Here is a 23,811-nt window from a genome sequence, read left to right on the forward strand (position 1 = left end):
TTAACCTGCTGCGCCACAGCACTGGCCCCCATAGCTTTACTTTTTTTGTTAAAAGATTTATTTATTTATTTGAGAGGTAGAGTTACAGACAGAGGGGGGAGACAGAGAGAAAGATCTTCCATCTACTGATTCATTCCCCAAATGGCTGCAATAGCCAGAGCTGAGCCGATCCAAAGCCAGGAGCCAGGATCTTCTTCCAGGTCTCTCATGTACTTGGGCTATCTTCCACTGCTTTTCCCAGGCCATTAACAGAGTGCTGGATCAGAAGAGGAGCAGCTGGGACTCAAACTAATACCCATATGGGATGCTAGTATGGTGGACGGAGGCTTAGCCTACCATACCAGCCCCATCAGCACCAGCTCCAATGCATAGTTTTTCAAAGAAATTAACCCATTGAGGCATGTTTGATTATATGATGGTTTTAAAATATTAATTTTATGAGCAATGTGTTGAATGAGCTACAGAAATTATTGCAAAGAGTGGAAGTCTTTCTTAGGATACTCAAGATGAAGAGTGATGATAGAGGCCGGTGCATGGCTCACTAGGCTAATCCTCCGCCTGCGGCGCCAGCACCCTGGGTTCTAGTCCCGGTTGTGGTGCTGGATTCTGTCCTGATTGCTCCTCTTCCAGTCCAGCTCTCTGCTGTGGCCCGGGGAAGGCAGTGGAGGATGGCCCAAGTGCTTGGGCCCTGCACCCCCAGAGGAGACCAGGAGGAAGCACCTGGCTCCTGGCTTCAGATCAGCGCAGCACGCTGGCCGCAATGTACTGTCCGTAGCGGCCACTGGGGGGTGAACCAATGGAAAAAGAAAGACCTTTCTCTCTGTCTCTCTCTCACTGTCTAACTCTGCCTGTCAAAAAATTAAAAAAAACAAAAAAACAAAAAAAAAAACAGTGATGATAGGGACTGCTAATCTAAGTCTTGCCAAGTTGGGTTCATTCATGAAGCAACCTGCAATATGGACCTAGAATTCAGAGTTTGAAAGATGCCTCAATTTCAGTAATGATTGTTTATGACGCTACACTTATCTTCATGCCGTCCATTCTAAAGCTTTAAAAGCTTATTTGTAACATGTTTCTAACATGTAGATATCAGAATAATTTGATCTTTTCTGTCTTAGCAATGTGTCGTAGATCAGAACTTTTTCACTAACTCAGTGTACTGATTCAAGTAGGTATAGCCAAGCAGTACCCATCACTGGGACGAGTTATGCACAAGCTAATTCCAAGAGTATTTCAGTAGTTCAGTTTGGAGCTCTAAAAAGCAGAGAAGTCAAGAAAGTGTCAAAGAAGACCCCATTCTCTTGATTTATAAAGGGAAGCAATTCTTGGGATACAGGTAGTCTTTTTGTTTCTACGTCTTTTCATCTTGCACAATGGGAACATTTTAGAGTCTTTTGTTCACCTGTGCACAGAGGAACATGCCAGGACAGGAAGCAGACTAGTTTTCTCATGTTATTCCCTAACAGTTCTCCCAGAGGTCTCTGTTTATAATCAGGGATGTTACAGAGGTCGTTTTTATACATGTGAGTGGATGTGGAGACAGGAGAAAGGTCAAGCCAAATTGGATGGGTTTGGATAAAGTTTTGATAGTGGGTGAAACTTAGCCAGCTTGGCTTTATGACTTGGCTGACCCCCTGGCCCTCATTTTAATTTTAAAGCACACTTATTGCATTTGAGGTACTGTGTCTCTTCATTTCTCAGCGGTTGCTAATGGAGGTGGGAGCGTGGTGGTTGAGGTATTTGATTTTCTCGTGTGTCTTGTGTTTGCAGTTGATAAGCTCTATGAGCTCAGTAGCAGAGCACTGTCTCCCTTCCTTACTCCGCACCTTGTTCGACTGGTACAGACGCCAAAATGGAACTGAGGATGAATCGTATGAGTATAGGCCTCGATCGAGCACAAAGTCTAAGGGGTAAGCAGTTTATTTTCCATTGTTCTCCCTGGGATTTAAACACTTCCAACACAGGGTTTACTGTTATCAGTTGAAGATTGTTATTATTTGGTTTCTAAGCAAAAAAAAAAAAAATTACTTTTGTTATTAAGGTGGTACTGAGAGGGAGAGATAGTTCCTCCTGAAAGTGTAAATCACGAGACTGTACCAATTAAAGCAGGGGGTAGTCCTAAAGTACCCATCATAGGCACTAGTTATACAAAAATGAATTCCAGCAGTGTGTTTCTGTGGTCTAGTTTGGAGCTCCAATGGCCGAAGGAATCAAGCAAATATTTAGGGAAGGACTTATTCACCTGTTTTTTTGAAAGGGAGCAATTCTTGTGATATAGGAAGACTGCCGAAGCCCTGCACTAGTGTGGTAACATTGTGATGCTCTTTTTGGTCATCAAATCCTGAAACTTGGCTTCTCTTCCATTTCCCAGGGAGGTCTTCTTTGTTTTTAAAAGATTTTATTTATCTGAAAGTCAGAGTTACAGAAAGAGAGAGATGGGGAGAGAGAGACAGAGAGATCTCGGGGGCCGGCACCATGGCTCACTTGGTTAATCCTCCACCTGTGGTGCCGGCATCTCATATGGGAGCAGGGTTCTTGTCCCGGTTGCTCCTCTTCCAGTCCAGCTCTCTGCTGTGGCCCGGGAGGGCAGTGGAGGATGGCCCAAGTGCTTGGGCCCCTGCACCCAGATGGGAGACCAGGAGGAAGGGCCTGGCTCCTGGCTTCAGATTGGCGCAGCGCCAGCCATATTGGCCATTTGGGGAGTGAACCAACGGAAGGAAGACCTTACTAAATAAATAAATAAATAAAAAAGAGAGACAGAGAGATCTTCCATCCACGGATTCACTCCCTAAGTGGCTGCTACAGCTAGGTCTGACCTAGGACAAAGCCAGGAGTCAGGAGCTTCATCCGGGTCTCCCACATGGGTAGCAGGGGCCTAAGTACTTGTGCCATCTTCCGCTACTTTTCTTAGGCCATTAGCAGGGAGCTGGATCAGCCCTACAACGCTGGAGACTCCCAAGGAGATCTTGGTATTCTATAGAGCACCCATGGTATTCATGCAGATGATTGCCTGTGGTTTACTATGGGACTTTAGTAGATGCCACTACTGCATTGATTTTTCAGCTTTTGATAAAGCTTCCTCATGCTGTATTTTCATCTATAAAAGTTATTACTTTTGTTACAGTTCTTTTTTTAAAAGTGTTCAGATACTCATTTTTATTTATTTGAAAGGCAGAGAGCTTTCATCCACGGGTGTACTCTTCAAAAGCCTACATCAGCCAGGGCTGAGCAGGGTTGATGCCTGGAATGCAGAGCTCCGTCCTAGTTTCCCCCATGGGTGGCAGAGACTCAACTACTTGAGCTGTCTTCTGCTGCCTCCCAGGCTGTGCATTAGCAGGAAGCTAGATCAAAAGCAGAGGAGAATGGGGCCAATGTTGTGGTGTGGCAGGTAAAGCTGCCGCCTGCAATGCCAGCGTTCTCTCTGTCTCTGTCTTTCCCCTCCCTCTGTAACTCTGATTTTCTTCTTTCCTTTTTTAAAAGATTTATTTATTTATTTGAAAGACAGAGTTACGTTGAGAGAGAGAGAGACAGACAGACAGAGAGAGAGAGAGAGAGAGAGTGAGCTTTCATCTGCTGGTTCACTCCCCAAATGGCCATAATGACCTGGGGTGGGCCAGGCTGAAGCCAGGAGCTTCTTCTGCGTCTCCCCTGTGGATGCAGGGGCCCAAGCACCTGGGCCATCTTCCACTGCCTTCCCAGTCACATTAGCAGGGAGCTGGATCAGAAGTGGAGCAAAGCAATTTAAACCAGCACCCATATGGGATGCCAGCACCACAGGTGATGGCTTTACCAGGTATGCCACAGCAGCGGCCCTTATAACTTTGACTTTCAAATAAATAATAAATAGATCTTTAAAAAAAATAAAAGGAGTAGGGACTAGGTCCCAGACACTCTAATATGGGCTTCAGATGTCCCAACTGGAAACTTAACCCACTGTGCTGTTTAAATTCTTAATAAAAAAATTAATGATCACTGTGCAACAATGCTAGGTTTTTAAAATATATAATACTCTTTTTTCCTTCTTAGTAATTCGCTTAGCTTAGGTTTAATCACTGACAGATAAAATAGTGAAGTGTGTATGAAAAAAACAATTGCTGTAGCACACCATACGTAGTAGGAACACAGTAGGCAACATGAACTGCTAACCTATAGGTGTTTCAAAACTTGCAGTCTTAATAGTAACTTTGGGTTCTTGTTTCAGGGATGAACAGCAACGTGAAAGAGATTATCTTCTTGAAAGGCGGGACTTAGCAGTAGATTTCATTTTCTGTTTAGTTTTAGTCGAAGTTCTAAAGCAGGTAAGCTCTGTTATTTCTGCCACGTCTGTATTTCTAACATTTTGCTTGTTTTATCGTCACATTTCAGTTCTCTCTTTTAGGTGTTATGTCTAAAGTTGTGACCCACATTAACCAAATCCCTATCATTTGAATATAGGTCTTTCATTCGCCTGGGGCTTTCCTTTCCTTTCCTGTTCCTATCACTCCCTATTCTTTTTACCTTCAGATACCATCTTGTTAGCAAATTATAGGTGAATGGCAATTGTGTTCAATATGGACTTTTTGCTATAATTTGGTCTGCTCATCATTCAACTATTTCAGTCTCTTTTTGCTTCCACTTAATTGCTCTTCCTCAAATCTGCATTCCAACATGTAGTAATTGTGCAGTTATACATAGTAATGGTGATTTGATGAGGGTAAGACTACACTGTCAAGTTCAAATGATTTCTGACAAGTGAGATAATGAATTTTTTTAAAAAGACTTATTTATTTGAAAGGTAGAGTATTAAAGGCAGAGGCAGAGAAAGAGAGAGAGAGGTCTTCTATTCACTAGTTCATTCTCTAAATGGCTGCAATGACTAGAGCTGGGCTGATCTGAAGCCAGGAGCCAGGAGCTTCTTCCAGGTCTCTCATGTGGGTGCAGGGGCCCAAGGACTTGGGCCATCTTCTACTGCTTTCCCAGGCCATAGCAGAGAGCTGGATCGAAAGTGGAGCAGCCAGGACTGGAACTGATGCACATATGGGATGCCAGCACTGTGGGTGGAAGCTTCACCTGCTATGCCACAGCACCGGCCCAAATGAAATTTTTTTTTGGTTACTCATCCAATGAGTACCAGAATGCTTACTGTCACTGCTTGTTGTGTCACAGACTACTCATATGAATGGATAGAGAGTAAAGGTATATTAAATATGTAACATTAGGTTCATCATGTATTTTTACTGTTCAAAATCAGTACAAGTTTACATACAAATGCCAGTTTTGATTTTTAAATTTTTTTAAGTTTTCAGTCTTTAAAAAATTAGATATAATTCGAGGATAATCCATGTAGTTTCAGTGATGGACATTGTGTTATTTTGTAGGAAACCTTAACAAAAATCATATTTCGCATATGACATGTTTGGATAGTGTTGTTTTTGTTACATGGAATGGAATATATGATAATAAACAGCCAATGAAAGATATACTAGTTAATTGATAGTTTGTTTTTTGGCTATAATCAGCATAACAATAATTGTATTATATAATTTATATCTCACTTTTGTTTTTGCAGTATATGTGAAAAGAGTTATTTTATACTCTGAAATCTGCAAATAATTCAGTATTTAAAAATATATAAATGAGTTAGTCAAAGATAAAATAACTGTAATTTGTACCTTTCACAAAGATTTTAAAAGGTGAAGCAAAGGCATTTCCTTTGGGAGTGTGCTAATAAGCCATATTGGTTTCTGTAATCTCTCAGTTTAGCTGGAATGCTAAGAGCTAGAGGTCAAACTAACTAGGGTGGGAGGAGCTGATGACCAGAAGTGGCCATAAATCATGAATGGACTTTGACTTGGTCACCAGTATTTACATGTCTTTGCCACTTTGGAGACATTTGCAAACTCTCTAACTTATATCCAGAGCTCTCTATGATCACTGCCTGTCTCTCTCCTAGCAACCCCATTCTCTTCTCATCTGAAAGATACCGCTAACTAATGGCTTCAGGGAACCCCACTTCTTCCTCCTTAGGCTCCATGTTTTCTCCATTACTTTTATAGTCCTCCTCCTCTTCTTCTTTTTAAATAGTCCATATCCTTCTTCTGCTTTTTTTAAATCTACAAATTTAAGAATTTTGTTTTCCAGTGGGCTCATTTTTCAAGTTCACTGCACAAAATCGTTTCTGACTTATGGTTCACATGGTCTACAAGTGTAAAGAAGAGGAATATGGCGACTCCGATGGCTAATCTTGGTCTTTGATTCTTTCACTATATTGTCCAACCTATAGTGCCCTTGGCATATACCCTTCCCTTTCTTTTACTGTCAGCCTTGTAACTTGATTCAAATGCACTTTTCAGACAGAAAAAAAGTATCTCTCACCAAAAACATAGATACACTTTATCTGTCTAAAATCCTATATAGGAACTTCCCCACTAGTAAAAAGCAAGTCTTTTCACATCTCCATAACTAATAAAACTACAGAAAATGAAGTAAAAATCAATAAGAATAGTATGATAAACTGTGCCAATTTTCTTTTGTCAGAATGACATAGCATTTAATAGCTCCAGAAGATAATCAATGTAATATGTCTTTAATAGGACTTTTACTTTTGTTCTACAGGATATACCTATATTAAAATGTGATTTAGTCATATTTTGGCGAGTTAGACATATTCAAGAGTATTGACATGTTGATACATAGTTGCTTCAGTTTTCAGGAGCAGTACATTTTCTTTGTAGGTTAGTCCTTGGACTCATGTATTATAGATCATTTATTCCTTGGATAATTTGTGATGTACTCAGTAATGATCATACATGCTTAGAATGCTAATGCATGAAGGACTCAGTATCCATTGTGCCAACTGATTATTATAGTAAACCCAGCAAGTGTTACTGTCCCAAGCAGTCTTGCTTGCTGTGTAACTTTGGGGAAGTTATTACCCACTAACTCTTTCTTCCTCTATAAAAAGAATGATTATTTTTGTAAAATCATGAACATTAAATACAATAATACATGGTGAGTGCAAAGTGCCCGGTCAAGGTTATCTGTTTTTACAGATGTTGATTTTATGGATGTTGAAGGTTATTAGGCTAGATATTTTTCTTACTCTAGATTTGCTCTTTTTAATACTAAAAATAAAATTATTCTTATTGTTAAAATCATTGGTATGAAGCTAGGTAAAATGGCCAGTATCTTGCAGAATTAAAGTTTGAATCATAACAAAGTTAAAGATAAAAAATTTAGTTAATATAAATAAAATGAAACTAAGTAATGTAGGTCACTATGGGAACAAAGTTAACTCAAAGCGATAGAAGAATAATTTTGTTTTCTCAGGAAAGTAAGATTGGGGGTAATGGCCAACTACAGATTATAGTGTGTTAGTACCAAGGACTTTATTTTATTTATTTATTTATTTATTTATTTATTTATTTATTTTTTAGACAGTGAAAGAGAGAGACAGAGAGAAAGGTCTTCCTTCCATTGGTTCACCCCCCAAATGGCCGCTATGATCGGCGCACTGCGCTGATCCGAAGCCAGGAGCCAGGTGCTTTTCCTGGTCTCCCATGCGGGTGCAGGGCCCAAGCAGTTGGGCCATCCTCCACTGACCTCCCGGGCCACAGCAGAGCGCTGGACAGGAAGAGGGGCAATCGGGACAGAATCCGGCACTCCAACTGGGAGTGCCAGCGCCGCAGGTAGAGGATTAGCCTAGTGAGCCGCGGCGCCGGCCAGTACCAAGGACTTTATAATCCATGATTAAGGCATGTTCAGACAACAGGTAGAGCATTTGGAAAATCCTAAATAATTTTCTTATCTTTTTATTTATTTATTTTTTTATTTTTTATTTTTTATTTTTCTTTTTTATTTTTTTCTTTTTTTTTTTTTTTGACAGGCAGAGTGGACAGTGAGAGAGAGAGAGAGAGACAGAGAGAAAGGTCTTCCTTTGCCGTTGGTTCACCCTCTAATGGCCGCCGCGGTAGCGCGCTGCGGCCGGCGCACCGCGCTGTTCCGATGGCAGGAGCCAGGTGCTTATCCTGGTCTCCCATGGGGTGCAGGGCCCAAACACTTGGGCCATCCTCCACTGCACTCCCTGGCCACAGCAGAGAGCTGGCCTGGAAGAGGGGCAACCGGGACAGGATCGGTGCCCCGACCGGGACTAGAACCCGGTGTGCCGGCGCCGCAAGGCGGAGGATTAGCCTGTTGAGCCACGGCGCCGGCATCTTATCTTTTTATTTTAAAGACTTACTTACTTATTTGAAAAGCAGAGATACAGAGAGGCAGAGGAAAAGGTTTTCCATCCACTGATAAACTCCCCAAATGGCCACAACATCTGGAGCTGGGCCAATCCAAAGCCAGGAGCCAGGAGCTTCTTCCAGGTCTCCCATGTAGGTGCAGGGGCCCAAGGACTTGGGCCATTTTCTACTGCTTGCCCATGCTGTAGCAGAGAGCTGGGTCAGAAGTAGAGCAGCCAGGACTTGAACTGATGCCCATATGGGATGCTGGCACTGCAGACCAGGGCTTTAACCTGCTGCACCACATTGCAGGCCCCAGTAATTTTCTTTTTATATTGAATTTTATTTGTTTGTTTATTCTTTGAATCAAACAAGAAAGTTGGAAAATCTAGCTGTGAGCCATTTCAAGCTCTCTGCTTAGCTTTAGTGGTAGAATCTTGGTTGTGTGTAGAATAGATCCTTGGCATTTTCGGATTTTTACATCGGCCTTTCAGATGTTGAAGGTTCACATTTCTGCTTATGTGTGAATCTGTTCTCCCTTGTGTCAAGTCTTGGTCATTTAGCTAATGAGTGAATCTTGCTGACTCCCCAGTATCCCTATTTTGTTATTCTTTACTTTTTGTTTTGTTTTGAAAAATATTTATTTACTTGAGGAAAATAGTTCTCATATGCATTTAATTAAATGTTGTGAGATATCAGGTAGCATATACTGTATTACATCCATTTTGTAACATCCACATGTAAGTATGGATATGATAGGAAAAATATGATTATACTCTCCACATCCCTGAAGGATTGGCCCTGAGTTAGACTGTTTGGCTGAACTTAATGAAAGTGAAGAGGAGGGGCCGGCGCCACGGCTCACTAGGCTAATCCTCCGCCTGCTTTGCCGGCACACCGGATTCTAGTCCCGGTCGGGGCGCCGGATTCTGTCCCGGTTGCCCCTCTTCCAGGCCAGCTCTCTGCTATGGCTCAGGAGTGCAGTGGAGGATGGCCCAAGTCCTTGGGCCCTGCACCCGCATGGGAGACCAGGAAAAGCACCTGGCTCCTGGCTTCAGATCAGCGCGGTGCGCCAGCCGCAGCGCACTGGCCGCAGCGGCCATTGGAGGGTGAACCAATGGCAAAGGAAGACCTTTCTCTCTGTCTCTCTCTCTCTCTCTCACTGTCCACTCTGCCTGTCAAAAAAAAAAAAGTGAAGAGGAGGAACTATGAGAAGGATTTTGTCTCTTCTGGCTCTGTGAGCTCTGAAAGCAAAGAACATAGCAATCAGAAAGACTGTGTATTTCTAATATTTATCAAATGAATATACCAGCAAATGTGGTCTTTTAGCTTCCAGAGTAAATAGACAAATTAAAGTTCATAAAATATTTTCAAAAAATGAAACATAAAATAATGTACTGGATCATAAGAACTATATTAACTTTTTATATTTATATAAAGTGAACAGATTTATGTATTTCATGTATACAGGTTTTTTTTTTTTTTTAATCCTTTTCTCCTTGCCAGTTAGCAAAAGCATTTTTTTAAAAGATTTATTTATTTATATGACAGGCAGAGTTATAGAGAGGCAGAAGCAGAGAGAAAGAGAGAGAGTTTCCATCCACTGGTTCATTCCCCAAATGGCCACAGTGGCCAGAGCTGGGTTGATATGAAGCCAGGAGCTTCTTCCAGTTCTCCCATGTAGATGCAGCAGTCCAAGCACTTGAGCCATATGACACTGTTTATAGGCAGTGACTGTACCTGCTACGCCACAATGCCAACGCCTTTATGTAAGAATTTTAGAACATAATGATACTTCACACACTCCCTCTTTCTTTCTTTCTTTCTTTCTTTATTTTTTTTTTTGGGTTTTTGCTATAACATGGTTTCAGTTTACTTTATAATCACAAGCTGAATCTTCCACTAAATAAAGAATTCAACATGTAGTAAATAGAAAGACCACTGTTCCTCAGGAGTACAGACAAGGGCTATAAACAATAATTGTTGTTTTTGCTTTTCTAATGTGATAAAAGCATTGCATTTTGGAAGAAGGTGTTAAGAGTAATCTTGGAGTTACCCTGGCTATTTTTCTGTAAAGCTTTATGTATGTATTTCAAAGACACAGTGATAGAGAGCGAGAGACAGAATGAGAGAGAACGATAGCAAGAGTGAGAGAGCTGCCAGCTGCTGCTTCACTCTCCAAATGGCTAAAACAGCCAGGGCTGGGCCAGATCAAAGCCAGGAGCCAGTAACTCCATCCTGGTCTACCACATGTGTGGTAGAACCCAAGTACATTAGCAAGAATCTCGATTGAAAGCAGAGTAGCAAGGGCTAAAGTTGGTACTCCAATATGGGGTGCTAGTGGCGACCTACTCAGTGTCATTAATCTGATGTGCTAATATGCTGGCCCTAGGTTTGGGTACTCTTTAGTAAAAGGGTATAGTTTTCTTGAATCTTGAAGAAAAATTAGAGCTGCTTCTAAAATCATACCAAATTGCAAGATCTAAACAATCTTTGATGCTAAGAATGAAACCTTTACTTCATGAAAGTAGAACTCTTTTTCCTCTGAACCGAAATTAAATTTTCTCCTTCCCTCTTTTTTTTGGAATTGAGTTTGAGAAGATACATTTTCTTTTTTTCCACTGAAAATATAAGGAAAGATAGGGACTTCTAGAACGTCTGTGCATTCTTGTAATGTTTATTCTTTAACAGTTTTAGAAGTTGTTCATTTTTTTTCTAAATATTAAAGGTATGTCAATTTCACTTTATATTTCTCTTTCTTTTCTAGGTATAAGAGCAAAAGTTTTCGTAGATCTCACTTGTTTCATTTATTAAATGCGCTTTCATTGAGAAACTGGGGGACAGGTTTTCTCAAGCAGTATTTACCAATCTCTGAACTTCAGTTTCTTCCTCTGTAGAGAACAAATCATTTACCTTTTGAGTTGGTTATAAATAATGGATATAGAAATGTGTACCTAGCACCTGGCACGTAGACATGTAGAAAGTACTGATGGTGGTAGGAGAGGGCAGGCAGAAGGAGCAGGCAGCACAACCGTGTGTTTCCCTCATTTTCTGGCTTAGACTTCAGATGGAGCTAGAATGAATTAGGACCTTCTGGGAAAAATCAAAAGTTTCAGTTGCCTCTTGTTTCCTGTCTCTGTCCTAGAACACATAAAACCTCCCTGTGCAGAAGGTATTGTGGTAAAACCACAGGACAACACAGTATGTGAGGTATAAAAGTGAAATCACCTAAAACACTGTTTTATATTATTTTAAGGCTAGCCTGCATGTTAGTGACCTGAGTTGGCAAGTCAGTTCTGGGAATGAGGCTGTGCTTGATCCAGATCTCTCTGTGCTGTTCATGGCTAACGTTTGGCATCACCAAGTGACAGACGTCTGCCCTGCTCTAAGTATCATTGAGATAACCACATACTGACGGGGACTTACCAGGTGACTCACTTCCAGTCATTTTCTTGTTGCCTTGGGGTCCAGTTTATTTGGCTCAATCCAGGCAAATCAGGCAAGGCAAAATCAAGGGTTACCGCACCTGCCTTCCTGCTTCCCTGGGGTTTGATTTCCTACCATTTTCTTACTTGCCTTTGCCTTCAGTTTCTCTGTTCTATATCCTAACCACTTCATCTGCTCTACATTTCCAAGAGGTAAAAATTTTGGCTGAGCCCTTTTTAGAGAAAGGTAGAATGGGAAGAAGATGAGAAACAAGTTTCAATTACAGTATGCTGGGGCTTGCCTTCTCTCAAGGGTAATAATTATGGGTCCTTAATCTATGGTCTACATTTTAGAGAAACCAAAGCTGTACAAGTTGATACAGCTAGTAAAAAGAGAAGCTTTGGTTTTGAAAAGTCCCTGTTATTTCTACGTATTTATCATGAAAAAAAAAGTTTTTATTTATTGTGTAAAGGTTTGATTTAGTTTGTTTCTAAGAAATTGAACAAGTTGGTATGGTTATAAAGGAATATTCTGGATATCCTATATTCAGTGTTATCTTGATATGTAATGAATGGTGTGGTCCTAAAGAAAGATTTCTCAAGGTAGTAAGGAAAGGGTTGCCACACATCTGCTTAACTGACCAGCCAGTATTGTGAGATTGTTATATCAATAATATATGATTGTTACACTATCATAATGAGGAGTTCTGTATGCCTATAGGAGATTTTTTTAATGTGGCAGTTTATTTTATTTTTTTAGAAAGCTTTTATTTAATAAATATAAATTTCATAGGTATAGCTTTCGGATTATAGCGGTTCTTTCCCCCATACCGCCCCCACCCCCACCCCTACTCTTGTCCCACCTCCTACTCCCTTTCTCATCCCATTCTTCATTAAGCTTCATTTTTTAAAAAATATTTATTTATTTATTTGAAAGTCAGAGTTACACAGAGAGGAGAGGCAGAGAGAAAGAGGTCTTCCATCCACTGGTTCACTCTCCCCAGTTGGCTACAACGGCTGGAGCTGCGCTGATCTGAAGCCAGGAGCCAGGAGCTTCTTCTGGGTCTCCCACATGGGTGCAGGGGACGAAGGACTTGGGCCATCTTCTACTGCTTTTCCAGGCCATAGCAGAGAGCTGGATTGGTAGTGGAGCAGCTGGGACTCGAACCAGCACCCATATGGGATGCCGGCGCTTCAGGCCAGGGTGTTAACCCGCTGTGCCACAGTGCTGGCCCCAAGGTTCTTTTTTTTTTTTTTTCTTTTTTTTCTTTTTTTCTTTTTGACAGGGAGAGTTAGACAGTGAGAGAGAGAGACAGAGAGAAAGGCCTTCCTTCCGTTGGTTCAACCCCCAATTGGCTGCTACGGCCAGCACGCTGCGCTGATCTGAAGCCAGGAGCCAGGTGCTTCCTCCTGGTCTCCTCTGTGGGTGCAGGGCCCAAGCACTTGGGCCATCCTCCACTGCCTTCCCGGGCCACAGCAGAGAGCTGGACTGAAAGAGAAACAACCAGGACAGAATCCGGCGCCCCATCTGGGTCTAGAATCCAGGGTACTGGCACCGCAGTGAGCCTAGTGAGCCGTGGCGCTGGCCCCAAGATTCATTTGTAGTTATCTTTATATACAGAAGATCAATTCTATACTAAGTAAAGATTTCAACAGTTTGCACCCACCCAGACACACAAAAGTATAATGTACTGTTTGAAGACTAGTTTTACCGTTAATTCTCATAGTACAATACATTAAGGACAGAGGTCCTACATGGGGAGCAAGTGCACAGTGACTCCTGTTGTTGATTTAACAATTGACACTCATTTTATTTATGATGTCAGTGATCATCCGAGGCTCTTGTCATGAGCTGCCAAGGCTATGGAAGCCTCTTGAGTCCACAAACTCTGACATTATTTAGACACGGCCATAATCAAAGTGGAAGCTCTTTCCTCCCTTCAGAGAAAGGTACCTCCTTCTTTGATGGCCCTCTTTCTATTGGGATCTCCCTCACAGAGCTCTCTCATTAGGTCATTTTTTGCCACAGTGTTTTAGTCTTATTTATGTGATCTCTTTGGCACTTATTCCTATCTTCATGATCAGTTATGCACTTAAAAGGATCGCTTTAAGTAGTAAGATGACATTGGAACCTGCCATCTTAATGGGATTTAGAGTCCCATGGCAAGTTTTTAGCATTACTCTTATGGGTAAGTCCAAAGGAACGTGTGCCGAACTGTACATCTCCTCCCTCTCTTATTCCCACTCACACAGGGATCAATTTTCTTTTCTTTTCTTCTTCTTCTTTTTTTTTTTTTTTTTGACAGGCAGAGTGGACAGTGAGAGAGAGAAACAGAGAGAAAGGTCTTCCTTTGCCATTGGTTCACCCTCCAATGGCCACCGCGGCCGGCGCACCGCGCTGATCCGAAAGCAGGAGCCAGGTGTCTCTCCTGGTCTCCCATGGGGTGCAGGGCCCAAGCACTTGGGCCAATCCTCCACTGCACTCCCTGGCCACAGCAGAGAGCTGGCCTGGAAGAGGGGCAACTGGGACAGAATCCGGCGCCCCGACCGGGACTAGAACCCGGTTTGCCGGCGCAACAAGGCGGAGGATTAGCCTATGGAGCCTTGGCGCCGAACAGGGATCAATTTTCAATTGGATTTAAACCCCCTAAGAATAATTCTGAGTTAAGTAAAGAGTTTAATCAATGGTATTAAGTAGAAAAAAAAAAGTAGTAAAAAGAATAAAATAATAAGCTGTTCCTTGACAGCCAGGACAAGGGCTGATCGAGTCATTGCTTCTCTTAGTGTCAATTTTACTACTAGAGGTTCTATAAGAGATTTAAATATTCTTATAATTATGTAAACCAGTCATAAAATTCTTAGCTAAGTATCTCTAATTGCTAGAGAAATTCTGGGCTAAATTCTCAGGTAATCAATGTGGGACAAAGGTAACCTATTTGTCTAGTGTCTCTGAAATTCTGAAATTTACTACGTAAAAAAATTAGATTTGACCTGTTATTGACATAGGATTTAAAAGCCTCAGCTTCTACAAAGAATAAACTTCATTTCTTTCTGGTATCATCAAAGTACTTTTAATTAAAAGAGTCTCTAAGACCTGCAAACATAGGCGTTTGCATTTTGGCTTCTTCATCCCATAATCCTTATTTTATCTTGAGATAGGGAAGAATAGGGCTGTCCCCCATGGTACATTTTCTTCAAGTTGAATTCCAGGTTCAGGTAGTAAGGCAGTGTCAGTTTCTAGGAAATGTGAAATGAATGGTCTTTCTGATCCTTCTGGGGTCAACACGAAATCCTAAGTCATTTATCCAGGCTCTTAAGCCAAAGTCAAAGCCATATCCTTTGACCATGGACTGAAAGTTCACCAAAGCCCTTTATGAAATGATGTCACATATCTTCCCTGTGCTTGAGACAGTGTTTTAAAAGTGGTGCCAGGGGCCGGCGCTGTGGCGCAGTGGGTTAAAGCCCCAGTATGCAGTACTTGTATCCTATATGGGTGCAGGTTCGAGTCCCGGCTGCTCTACTTCCAATCCAGCTCTCTGCTGTGGCCTGGGAAAGCAGTAGAAGATGGCCCAAGTCCTTGGGTCCCTGCACCCACATGGGAGGCCTGGAGGAAGCTCCTGGTTCCTGCCTTCAGATCGGCACCACTTCAGCCATTGTGGCTAACTGGGAAGTGAACAGTGGATGGAAGATCTGTCTCTATCTCTTTTTCTCTCATTGTGTAACTCTTACTTTAAAATAAATAAATAAATCTTTAAAAAAAAAAAATAAGGTGGTGCCAGAGGCTGGCACCATGGCATAGTGGGTAAAGCCGCCTCCTGCATCACCAGCATCCCATATAGGTGCCGGTTCAAGTCCAGCTGCTGCATTTCCAATCCAGCTCTCTGCTATAGCCTGCGAAAGTAGTAGAAAATGGGCCAAGTGCTTGGCTAAGCTGCCCCATGCAGGAGACCTGAAGAAGCTCCTGGCTTTGGATCAGTCCAGCTCCAGGCATTGCGGCCATCTAGGGAGTGAACCAGAGGATTGAATACTTTCTCTCTCTGCCTCTCTGTAACTCTGCCTTTCAAACAAGCAAATAAACAAATCTTTATTTTTCAAATAAATCTTTAAAACAAAACAAAAAAAAAGATGCCAGTGGGCCAGCACCGTGGCTCAATAGGCTAATCCTCCCGGGTTCTAGTTCCAGTCGGGGTGCAGGATTCTGTTCCGGTTGCCCCTCTTCCAGGCCAGCTCTCTACTGTGGCCTGGGAGTGCAGTGGAGGATGGCCCAAGTGCTTGGGCCCTGCACTCCATGCGGAGACCAGGATAAACACCTGGCTCCTGCCTTCGGATCAGTGTGGTGCGCTGGCCGCAGCACGCCAGCCGCGATGGCCATTGGAGGGTGAACCAACGGCAAAGGAAGACCTTTCTCTCTGTCTCTCTCTCTCGCTGTTCACTCTGCCTGTCAAAAAATAATAAATAAATAAATAAATAAAGAGATGCCAGTCGTATGTGATTTTAGTTACCTTCTCATTTTGATGGATAAATGTAAATGAATAATTATTGAGTTTTTTGGATTTATTACCCCCATTACTTTTTTTAAAAAATATTGATTGATTGATTTTGAAAGAATTACAGAGAGAGAGAGAAACAGAGAGGGATCCTCCATTTGGTGATCCACTCCCCAGATGGCCACAATGTTCAGGGCTGGGCCAGACTAAAGCCAGGATCCTAGCGCCTCTTCTGGGTCTCCCATGTGGGTGCAAGGGCCCAAATTTGGGACATACTCTGCTGCCAGCTGGATCAGAAAAGGAGCAGCCGGGACTCAAACTGGCGCCCACCTGGAATGCCAGCATCAAAGGAGGCAGCTTTACCTGCTGTGCCACAGCACTGGCCCCTACAACTTAATTTTGATTATTCTTATCTAATGTCTTTCTCATAGGCATATTTTAAACTAATTTTTGACCATTATTCACAACTAAATCCAGTGCCCTTCTGATAGATTCACCTTTGTGAAAATCTTTTTTTTTTTTTTAAAAGATTTATTTATTTATTTGAGGGGCAGAATTGAAACATTGAGAAAAGGAGAGGCAGAGAGAGGGAACTGGTTCACTCCCCAATTGGCTGCAAAGGTCATAGCTGAGTGGATCCAAAGCCAAGAGTCAGGAGCTTCTTCCTGATCTCCCATGTAGGTGCAGGAACCCAAGGACTTGGGCCACTTCTACTGCTTTCCCAGGCCACAGTAGAGAGCTGGATCAGAAATGGAGCAGCCGGGACTAGAACCAGCGCCCATATAGGATGCCAGAACTTCAGGTGATGGCTTTACCCACCATGCCACGGCACTGGCCCCGAGAAGTCTCCATTTTTTAAAAACAATCTCCATTTTTAATAAAATATTCTCCTTCATCAGACCCACTGGAGTCATTCTGATCATCTCAGAGAAATTATAGTTCTCGATTTTTTTCCACGCAATCTACTTTGTAGCTTTCTTGCTTTTATTTAATATCTCTTTTACAATTTAATCTTATTCACTATTTCATTAAAATTAATTATATGTGAATTTTTTAAAAAAAGAAATGTTTTTGTTGTTTTCTGAATTTCTGACTATGTGAAGGTAGTTCAAAATGTCCATTTGATGTAAAAAATTTCTGAAAACCATCTATATGAAAGGTCTTTAAAAAGTTAAAAGGCATGTGTATTATATAACAAAACTGCGCATAGATTTCAAGTTTTGCAACAAAATAAACTTTTAACTCTTTCTCTCTAAACTTGTTGGTGTCTTTCCATGTGTATCAGCAGTGACTTTTGTATACACTTTGACCTATCAGTTCAGCCTTTTGGACTCTTTCTGACAAAACTGTACGATAACCTCTTCACAATATAAGATGTATTAATGTTTATTGTAATACTGTTTGAATATGGCAAATATGTTCATTAACAGGGGGCTTGTTAAATAAATTGACACACACACACATACACACAATGTTGTGTGGGTCTAAAGAAGTATAAAGAGACACTCTAAGCGCTGACATGGAAAGATATATAACGAAGCATATATGCAATCACGTGTGTTGGGAGAGTGTAAGAAAAAGTCTGGAAAGATATACCTCAAGTTGTTGCTAGTGATTATATGCGAAGAGCAACCGGGATTTTATTTACTGATTTAAATATTTTTTTTTACATGTTGAGAACTAGCATTTAGTTTTAAAGAAATTTAAATCAAGATGTTTAAATGATATTTCTAACAATAAAATAATAAAGGATTTACAATGCTAGCGATTGTGTTCCTTTTGGCTGCTGTTCATCATGGAAAATCGAACTTTATGGAATGTGGGGCTGGCTCATTACAAAGGTTGCTTTTTTGTGGGTTTTGTATAGCCTTGTGCAGGTTTCTTGTTTTAGCTTTGTGACAGTAACAATAGCAACAGTAGTAATAACTGCTGCCTGTCCGTCTACTTAGTCCATAGTTTAATGATTTGTGATTATAAAGCTAAATTTCTTTAACTTAGAGTTTATTGAGTTAGATGGGTAACGAAGTTCTTAGGGAAATCAATGAGATTCTCTGAAAAAAGGAAGATTGGCAGATTAGTAATAGATTATATCATGAAAATTTAAAATTGATTAGTTGAAATAATGAGAGTGCTCATAAAAGACTATCAATACCTTATTAGCTCTCTCTGGATCATTTTCTTTAATTCCAGATTCCCGTTCATCCTGTACCTGATCCCTTAGTTCACGAAGTTCTGAACTTAGCTTTTAAGCACTTTAAACATAAGGAAGGGTAAGTAAAATACTAACTTGAATTGTTGTTTTACTCTGCAATCCAAATTTAGGCTATTTTAAATATAATTTGAGTTCTTGATCTTTTTTTAAGCATTCAAAGCAATTGTCTTCCCATTTTTCTTGAATCCACACAAACAGCTTGTAAGAAAGTTTTTGTAAAAATATCTCATAACACTGTCAGTTGGATTTAAAAGAATCAGAAAGTTAAATTTCATGCCAAGTTAAAATCTAGAGATAAATGAAACTTTGTGTGCATTTTTATTTTATAAATGAATATTGAGAGAAAATTATGTAACATTCTTATAAGGAATTTTCAAATTTATTAAGAATGAATTTACAGAAAACTTTAATGAAATGTTCTCTCGTTATTTTAGATATTCAGGAACCAACACTGGGAACGTGCATATTATTGCAGATTTATATGCAGAGGTCATAGGGGTTCTTGCCCAATCAAAGTAAGTTTTACAAATCATTGATTTTGATTTGTATTAGAATGCTTCATTATCAACTAATTCAATAGGCACTGATAGTTTTAAAGCCACCATTTTTATCAGAGCATTATTGTAAGGTCTGCTCTGCCACTTATTACTGCCCTGATCCTTAGGGACACTGAACACACGTACCTCAGTTTCACAAGTTGTTTTCATTTATGTGGGATTTTCCATGAATTTCTGAATCAAAAAAGTCACAAATTATCAAAAGTAGTCGACTTTACTATCCCCATTTTTAACACTTTCATGAGTAGTGTTTTTAAAAAATCTTTCTTTTAGAACTCTTTATGGAGCTAGTTAGACTTTTACGACTTTCCAGTTAAGTACTTTAATTTCTGTGATAGCAATAAAATATCTTCTTATCATTTATTTCTTTTAGTTATTTCTTTTTAATTTTTTTAATTTTTAAATTTTTTATTAGGCAGAGTTAGAGAGAGAGAGAGACAGAGAGAAAGGTCTTCCTTCCGTTGGTTCACCCCCTACATGGCTGACATGGCCAGCGCACTGTGCCAATCCGAAGGCAGGAGCCAGGCCCTTCCTCCTGGTCTCCCATCCGGGTGCAGGGACCCAAGCACTTGGGCCATGCTCCACTGCCCTCCTGGGCCACAGCAGAGAGCTGGACTGGAAGAGGAGCAACCGGGACTAGAACCCAGCGCTCATATGGGATGCTGGCGCCACAGGCGGAGGATTAACCAAGTGAGCCACGGTGCCGGCCCCCATCTCATTTATTTCAATACTAATTAATTTGAATAGGTACAAGAGATGCCAAAAAGGAAAATGAAAGTTACTAGATTACTCCATTCAAAGTTATGCAGGGGCAGGCAGTTAGCATAGTGTATGAGAAGCCCATGTCCCGTTTAGAAGTGCCTGGGTTCAATACCTGTCTCTGGCTGCTGACCCCACTTTCCTGGGGAGAAATGAAGAGTCTGGAAGGTGCTTTCTGTCACTCGTGAGGGAGTCTGGACTGAGTTCTCTAACGCTGGCTTACGGTCACTGGCTCAGGTCTGTTGCAGTATCTGGGGAATGAACCAGCAAATGGGAGCTTTCTCTAAATCTGAGATGCAGAGAAACAGATACAAAAAAAAAAAAAAAAAAAAAAGTAAAGCGAATGTTATTCATTAGTAGTCAGTGATTGGGTCGTACTGAGTCATCCTTCCAGTAAACAGTAAACTTTTCTTTAGCGTCTTGTGGTTTCTGTAAACATTGTGGAAGATTTGGGACTTCCTTTCTGACAGTAGGAAATTTATAGTGAAAAAAGTGCCAGTTCACATTTTGTTGTATGCTTTTTAAAGAGTTTTTGTCCCTGAAATCATGTAACATCCTTTGTAAACTCCAAGAAGACTAGCACAATTATTGTTAATGTTTACTGGTTAGCATTTTAACATTAAGTAATATCTTTTATCTAATATATATATTTTTAGCCTTTGTAATACACAAGGGAACCTTGAGCAACCAATGCTAAAGGGCTTCAAACATAGTTTAAGTATTTTAAATGATTTAGACATAGACAATACTAATCATATTTATATTTAATCAATAATTAATCCCTAACTTTCCCAAAAAACATACAAAAAGCATAGATATCAGTAACGATGTATTTCTTTTTATGGCATGGTAATTCATGATATTTTGATTTTCAGCAAAAAATAATTTCTGTCTCAGAAATATAGGTCAGAAATTCTAAATAATCCATGTGGAGGTTGAATCCAGGAGAATATTGCCTCACAGCGGAGCTAACTCTAGATGGGCAGAATGGTAATCCGAATGACCAGTAACTTCATGTGGTGATGCCAGCCTCACTAGTCTATTTGTAATATTGAGCGATATTGAGGTGTTTTCCACTTGTCCGTATTGTAAGCCTGGGGCAAACTATGGACAGATGCACAGTGGGTTAGGCTGCTAGCACCTGAGGAGCTGGCTAGTGGGGTACAGCGGACTGGGAAAGGGGGAGGGGTGTAGAGGTTGGGGTATATTGGAATCTTGTCTGTTTTCCTTTCTTTTTTAAAAGATTTTTATTTGAGGGCCGGCGCCGTAGCTTAACAGGCTAATCCTCCGCCTTGCGGCCCCTGCACACTGGGTTCTAGTCCCAGTTGGGGCGCCAGATTCTATCCCGGTTGCCCCTCTTCCAGGCCAGCTCTCTGCTATGGCCCGGGAAGGCAGTGGAGGATGGCCCAAGTGCTTGGGCCCTGCACCCGCATGGGAGACCAGGAGAAGCACCTGGCTCCTGGCTTCGGATCAGCGAGATGCGCCGGCCGCAGCGGCCATTGGAGGGTAAACCAATGGCAAAAAGGAAGACCTTCCTCTCTGTCTCTCTCTCTCACTATCCACTCTGCCTGTCAAAAAAAAAAAAAAAAAAAGATTTTTATTTGAAAGGCAGAGAGAGAGAGATTTTCTTTTTTTTTTATTTTATTTTTTTTTTTTTTTTATTTTTGACAGGCAGAGTGGACAGTGAGAGAGAGACAGAGAGAAAGGTCTTCCTTTTGCCGTTGGTTCACCCTCCAATGGCCGCCGCGGTAGCGCGCTGCGGCCGGCACACCGCGCTGATCCGATGGCAGGAGCCAGGTGCTTCTCCTGGTCTCCCATGGGGTGCAGGGCCCAAGCACCTGGGCCATCCTCCACTGCACTCCCTGGCCACAGCAGAGAGCTGGCCTGGAAGAGGGGCAACTGGGACAGGATCGGTGCCCTGACCGGGACTAGAACCCGGTGTGCCGGCGCCGCAAGGCGGAGGATTAGCCTAGTGAGCCGCGGCGCCGGCGAGAGAGAGATTTTCGATCTGCTGGTTCACTCTCCAAATGGCCACAACAGCCAGGGCTGTGCTGGACTGAAACCAGGAGCCTGGAACTCCATCCAGATCTCCCACGTGGGTACAGTAGCCCAGGGTGTGGATCATCTTGCTGCTGCTTTCCCAGGCGTGTTAGCAGGGAGCTGGATTGGAAGTGTATTTTCTTTGATTGGTTAATATAGGAAAAAAATCCTTGAGTTCTAATATTATTTCAGGGCCAGGATTTTTATTGATAAATATTTTCTTAAACTCATTTATTTATTTATTTATTTATTTTATTTATTTATTTATTTTTTTTTGACAGGCAGAGTGGATAGAGAGAGAGAAAGAGAGAAAGGTCTTCCTTTGCCGTTGGTTCACCCTCCAATGGCCACCACGGCCGGCGCACTGCGGCCGGCGCATTGCGCTGATCTGAAGGCAGGAGCCAGGTGCTTCTCCTGGTTTCCCATGCGGGTGCAGGGCCCAAGCACTTGGGCCATCCTCCACTGCACTCCCGGGCCACAGCAGAGAGCTGGACAGGAAGAGGGGTAACCGGGACAGAATCCGGCACCTGACCGGGACTAGAACCCGGTGTGCCGGCGCTGCAAGGCGGAGGATTAGCCTATTGAGCCACGGCGCCGGCCTGATAAATATTTTTTTAATGAAAGGTTTTAAAACAGTGGCAGGCAAAATGATGTTTATTCTCCACGATTCAAATTAAAATAGATAAGTTATCTTATTTCCTGTCAAATGTCTGTATTTCATTAGAATTTGGTTTTCTTCTTCCCTCATGCATGGAAAGCATGCTTCACTTGAGGTCACTTTAACTGTCAGGAAGAGGGTCTCCAAGTAATCGAAACATCTTTGGTTATTTCATAATATAAAGAGAGGGGTATAATTAAGCATTATTGTTTACTGAACAATTATTGTTTACTGAAGTGTTAGATATCTTTTTCAAAGGTAAGCAGAGAAAAATTTCTAGCCTTAATGGTTGTGGTGGTCTGAATCCAGGGACTCAGATTCTGAAAACCTCACCTTGGGAGAACTGTGCCCTCCTTCTCCATGGTTCTTCTCCAGTGTGATGACATAGTAATTTCAGTGACAGTTAGTACTCTGCAGTGGATTAGCTCTTGAACACATTTGTGGTTTCCAATCTGTTTTCCCATATACTTCTAATCTTATACTTTATTAAAAGATACATTTTTTATTTACTTGGATATATTTCATGGACAAGTTATTTGGTCATATTTTCTCCTATTATCAATTTGTAAATGGTGACAACACCACATTGATAACATTCTGGAAACAAAGAAATCCTCTTAATTTTCATTTAGGAACTAATAATTTGAAAATAAATCAACAATCCCTTTTGACTTTAATTTTCCTTTGTGTGCTTTCCCAATAATTTTTTATGAGGGCAGAGAAAGAATATGATAGGCAACACACATTGTGACTTCCTTCACATAGGAAATTAGTGTTGCTAATTCAGATCAAACTCTATCTCTCTCTGTGTGTATGTGTGTTAAAGGTTTCAGGCTGTAAGGAAGAAATTTGTGACAGAATTAAAAGAACTGCGACAAAAGGAACAAAGCCCGCATGTGGTACAAAGTGTGATCAGTTTAATAATGGGAATGAAATTCTTCCGGGTGAAAATGTATCCCGTAGAAGATTTTGAAGCATCATTTCAGTTTATGCAGGTGATGTACCTTATTAACCGCACAAAGTAGATGATCCTAGCAACATTGGTTTTCCCTGCTATTTAAAGAAACAAAGCATAGGTGGATTAATGTCATCACTTTTAATCTCTTGTTACAAATGTGAAGTTGTCACAAGTGTCAACTGACTTCCTGTTTTTTGACTAAAGGATGCTTTGACCATAGTGTTTTTTGGTAAAATAACAGAATGTTCTTCAAATTATTGTGATATTTCCTTTCTTGTTAATCTAAATATACTGTTTTTCCCTTTAAGGAATGTGCTCAGTATTTCTTAGAAGTAAAGGATAAAGATATAAAACATGCACTTGCTGGTTTATTTGTGGAGATTCTGATCCCTGTAGCTGCTGTGAGTATATTTTTCTTTTTGTACCGTTCATGAGTCATTTGAAGCTAACAGAGTTATACTTTCATTTTTTCCCCCAAAACTCTAGCAAGACAGTAATCTTGGGCCATCAA

At 41.2% G+C, this 23,811-nt stretch overlaps 1 protein-coding gene across 5 annotated transcripts in view; it reads left to right on the forward strand.

The window, feature by feature from the left end:
• FRYL (FRY like transcription coactivator) overlaps positions 1-23,811 on the forward strand; it is a 302,188-nt gene that overhangs the window by 164,488 nt on the left and 113,889 nt on the right. For all 5 annotated transcript variants that reach the window (XM_062213674.1, XM_062213678.1, XM_062213676.1 and 2 more), the window contains 6 exons: positions 1,771-1,910; positions 4,202-4,298; positions 18,307-18,386; positions 18,763-18,843; positions 23,169-23,337; positions 23,609-23,701. In XM_062213674.1, the coding sequence (XP_062069658.1) occupies positions 1,771-1,910; positions 4,202-4,298; positions 18,307-18,386; positions 18,763-18,843; positions 23,169-23,337; positions 23,609-23,701 (660 nt within the window). The remainder of the gene's footprint in view (positions 1-1,770; positions 1,911-4,201; positions 4,299-18,306; positions 18,387-18,762; positions 18,844-23,168; positions 23,338-23,608; positions 23,702-23,811) is intronic.

The sequence above is a fragment of the Lepus europaeus genome, chromosome 16, assembly GCF_033115175.1.
Source record: "Lepus europaeus isolate LE1 chromosome 16, mLepTim1.pri, whole genome shotgun sequence".
Classification (NCBI taxonomy): domain Eukaryota; kingdom Metazoa; phylum Chordata; class Mammalia; order Lagomorpha; family Leporidae; genus Lepus; species Lepus europaeus.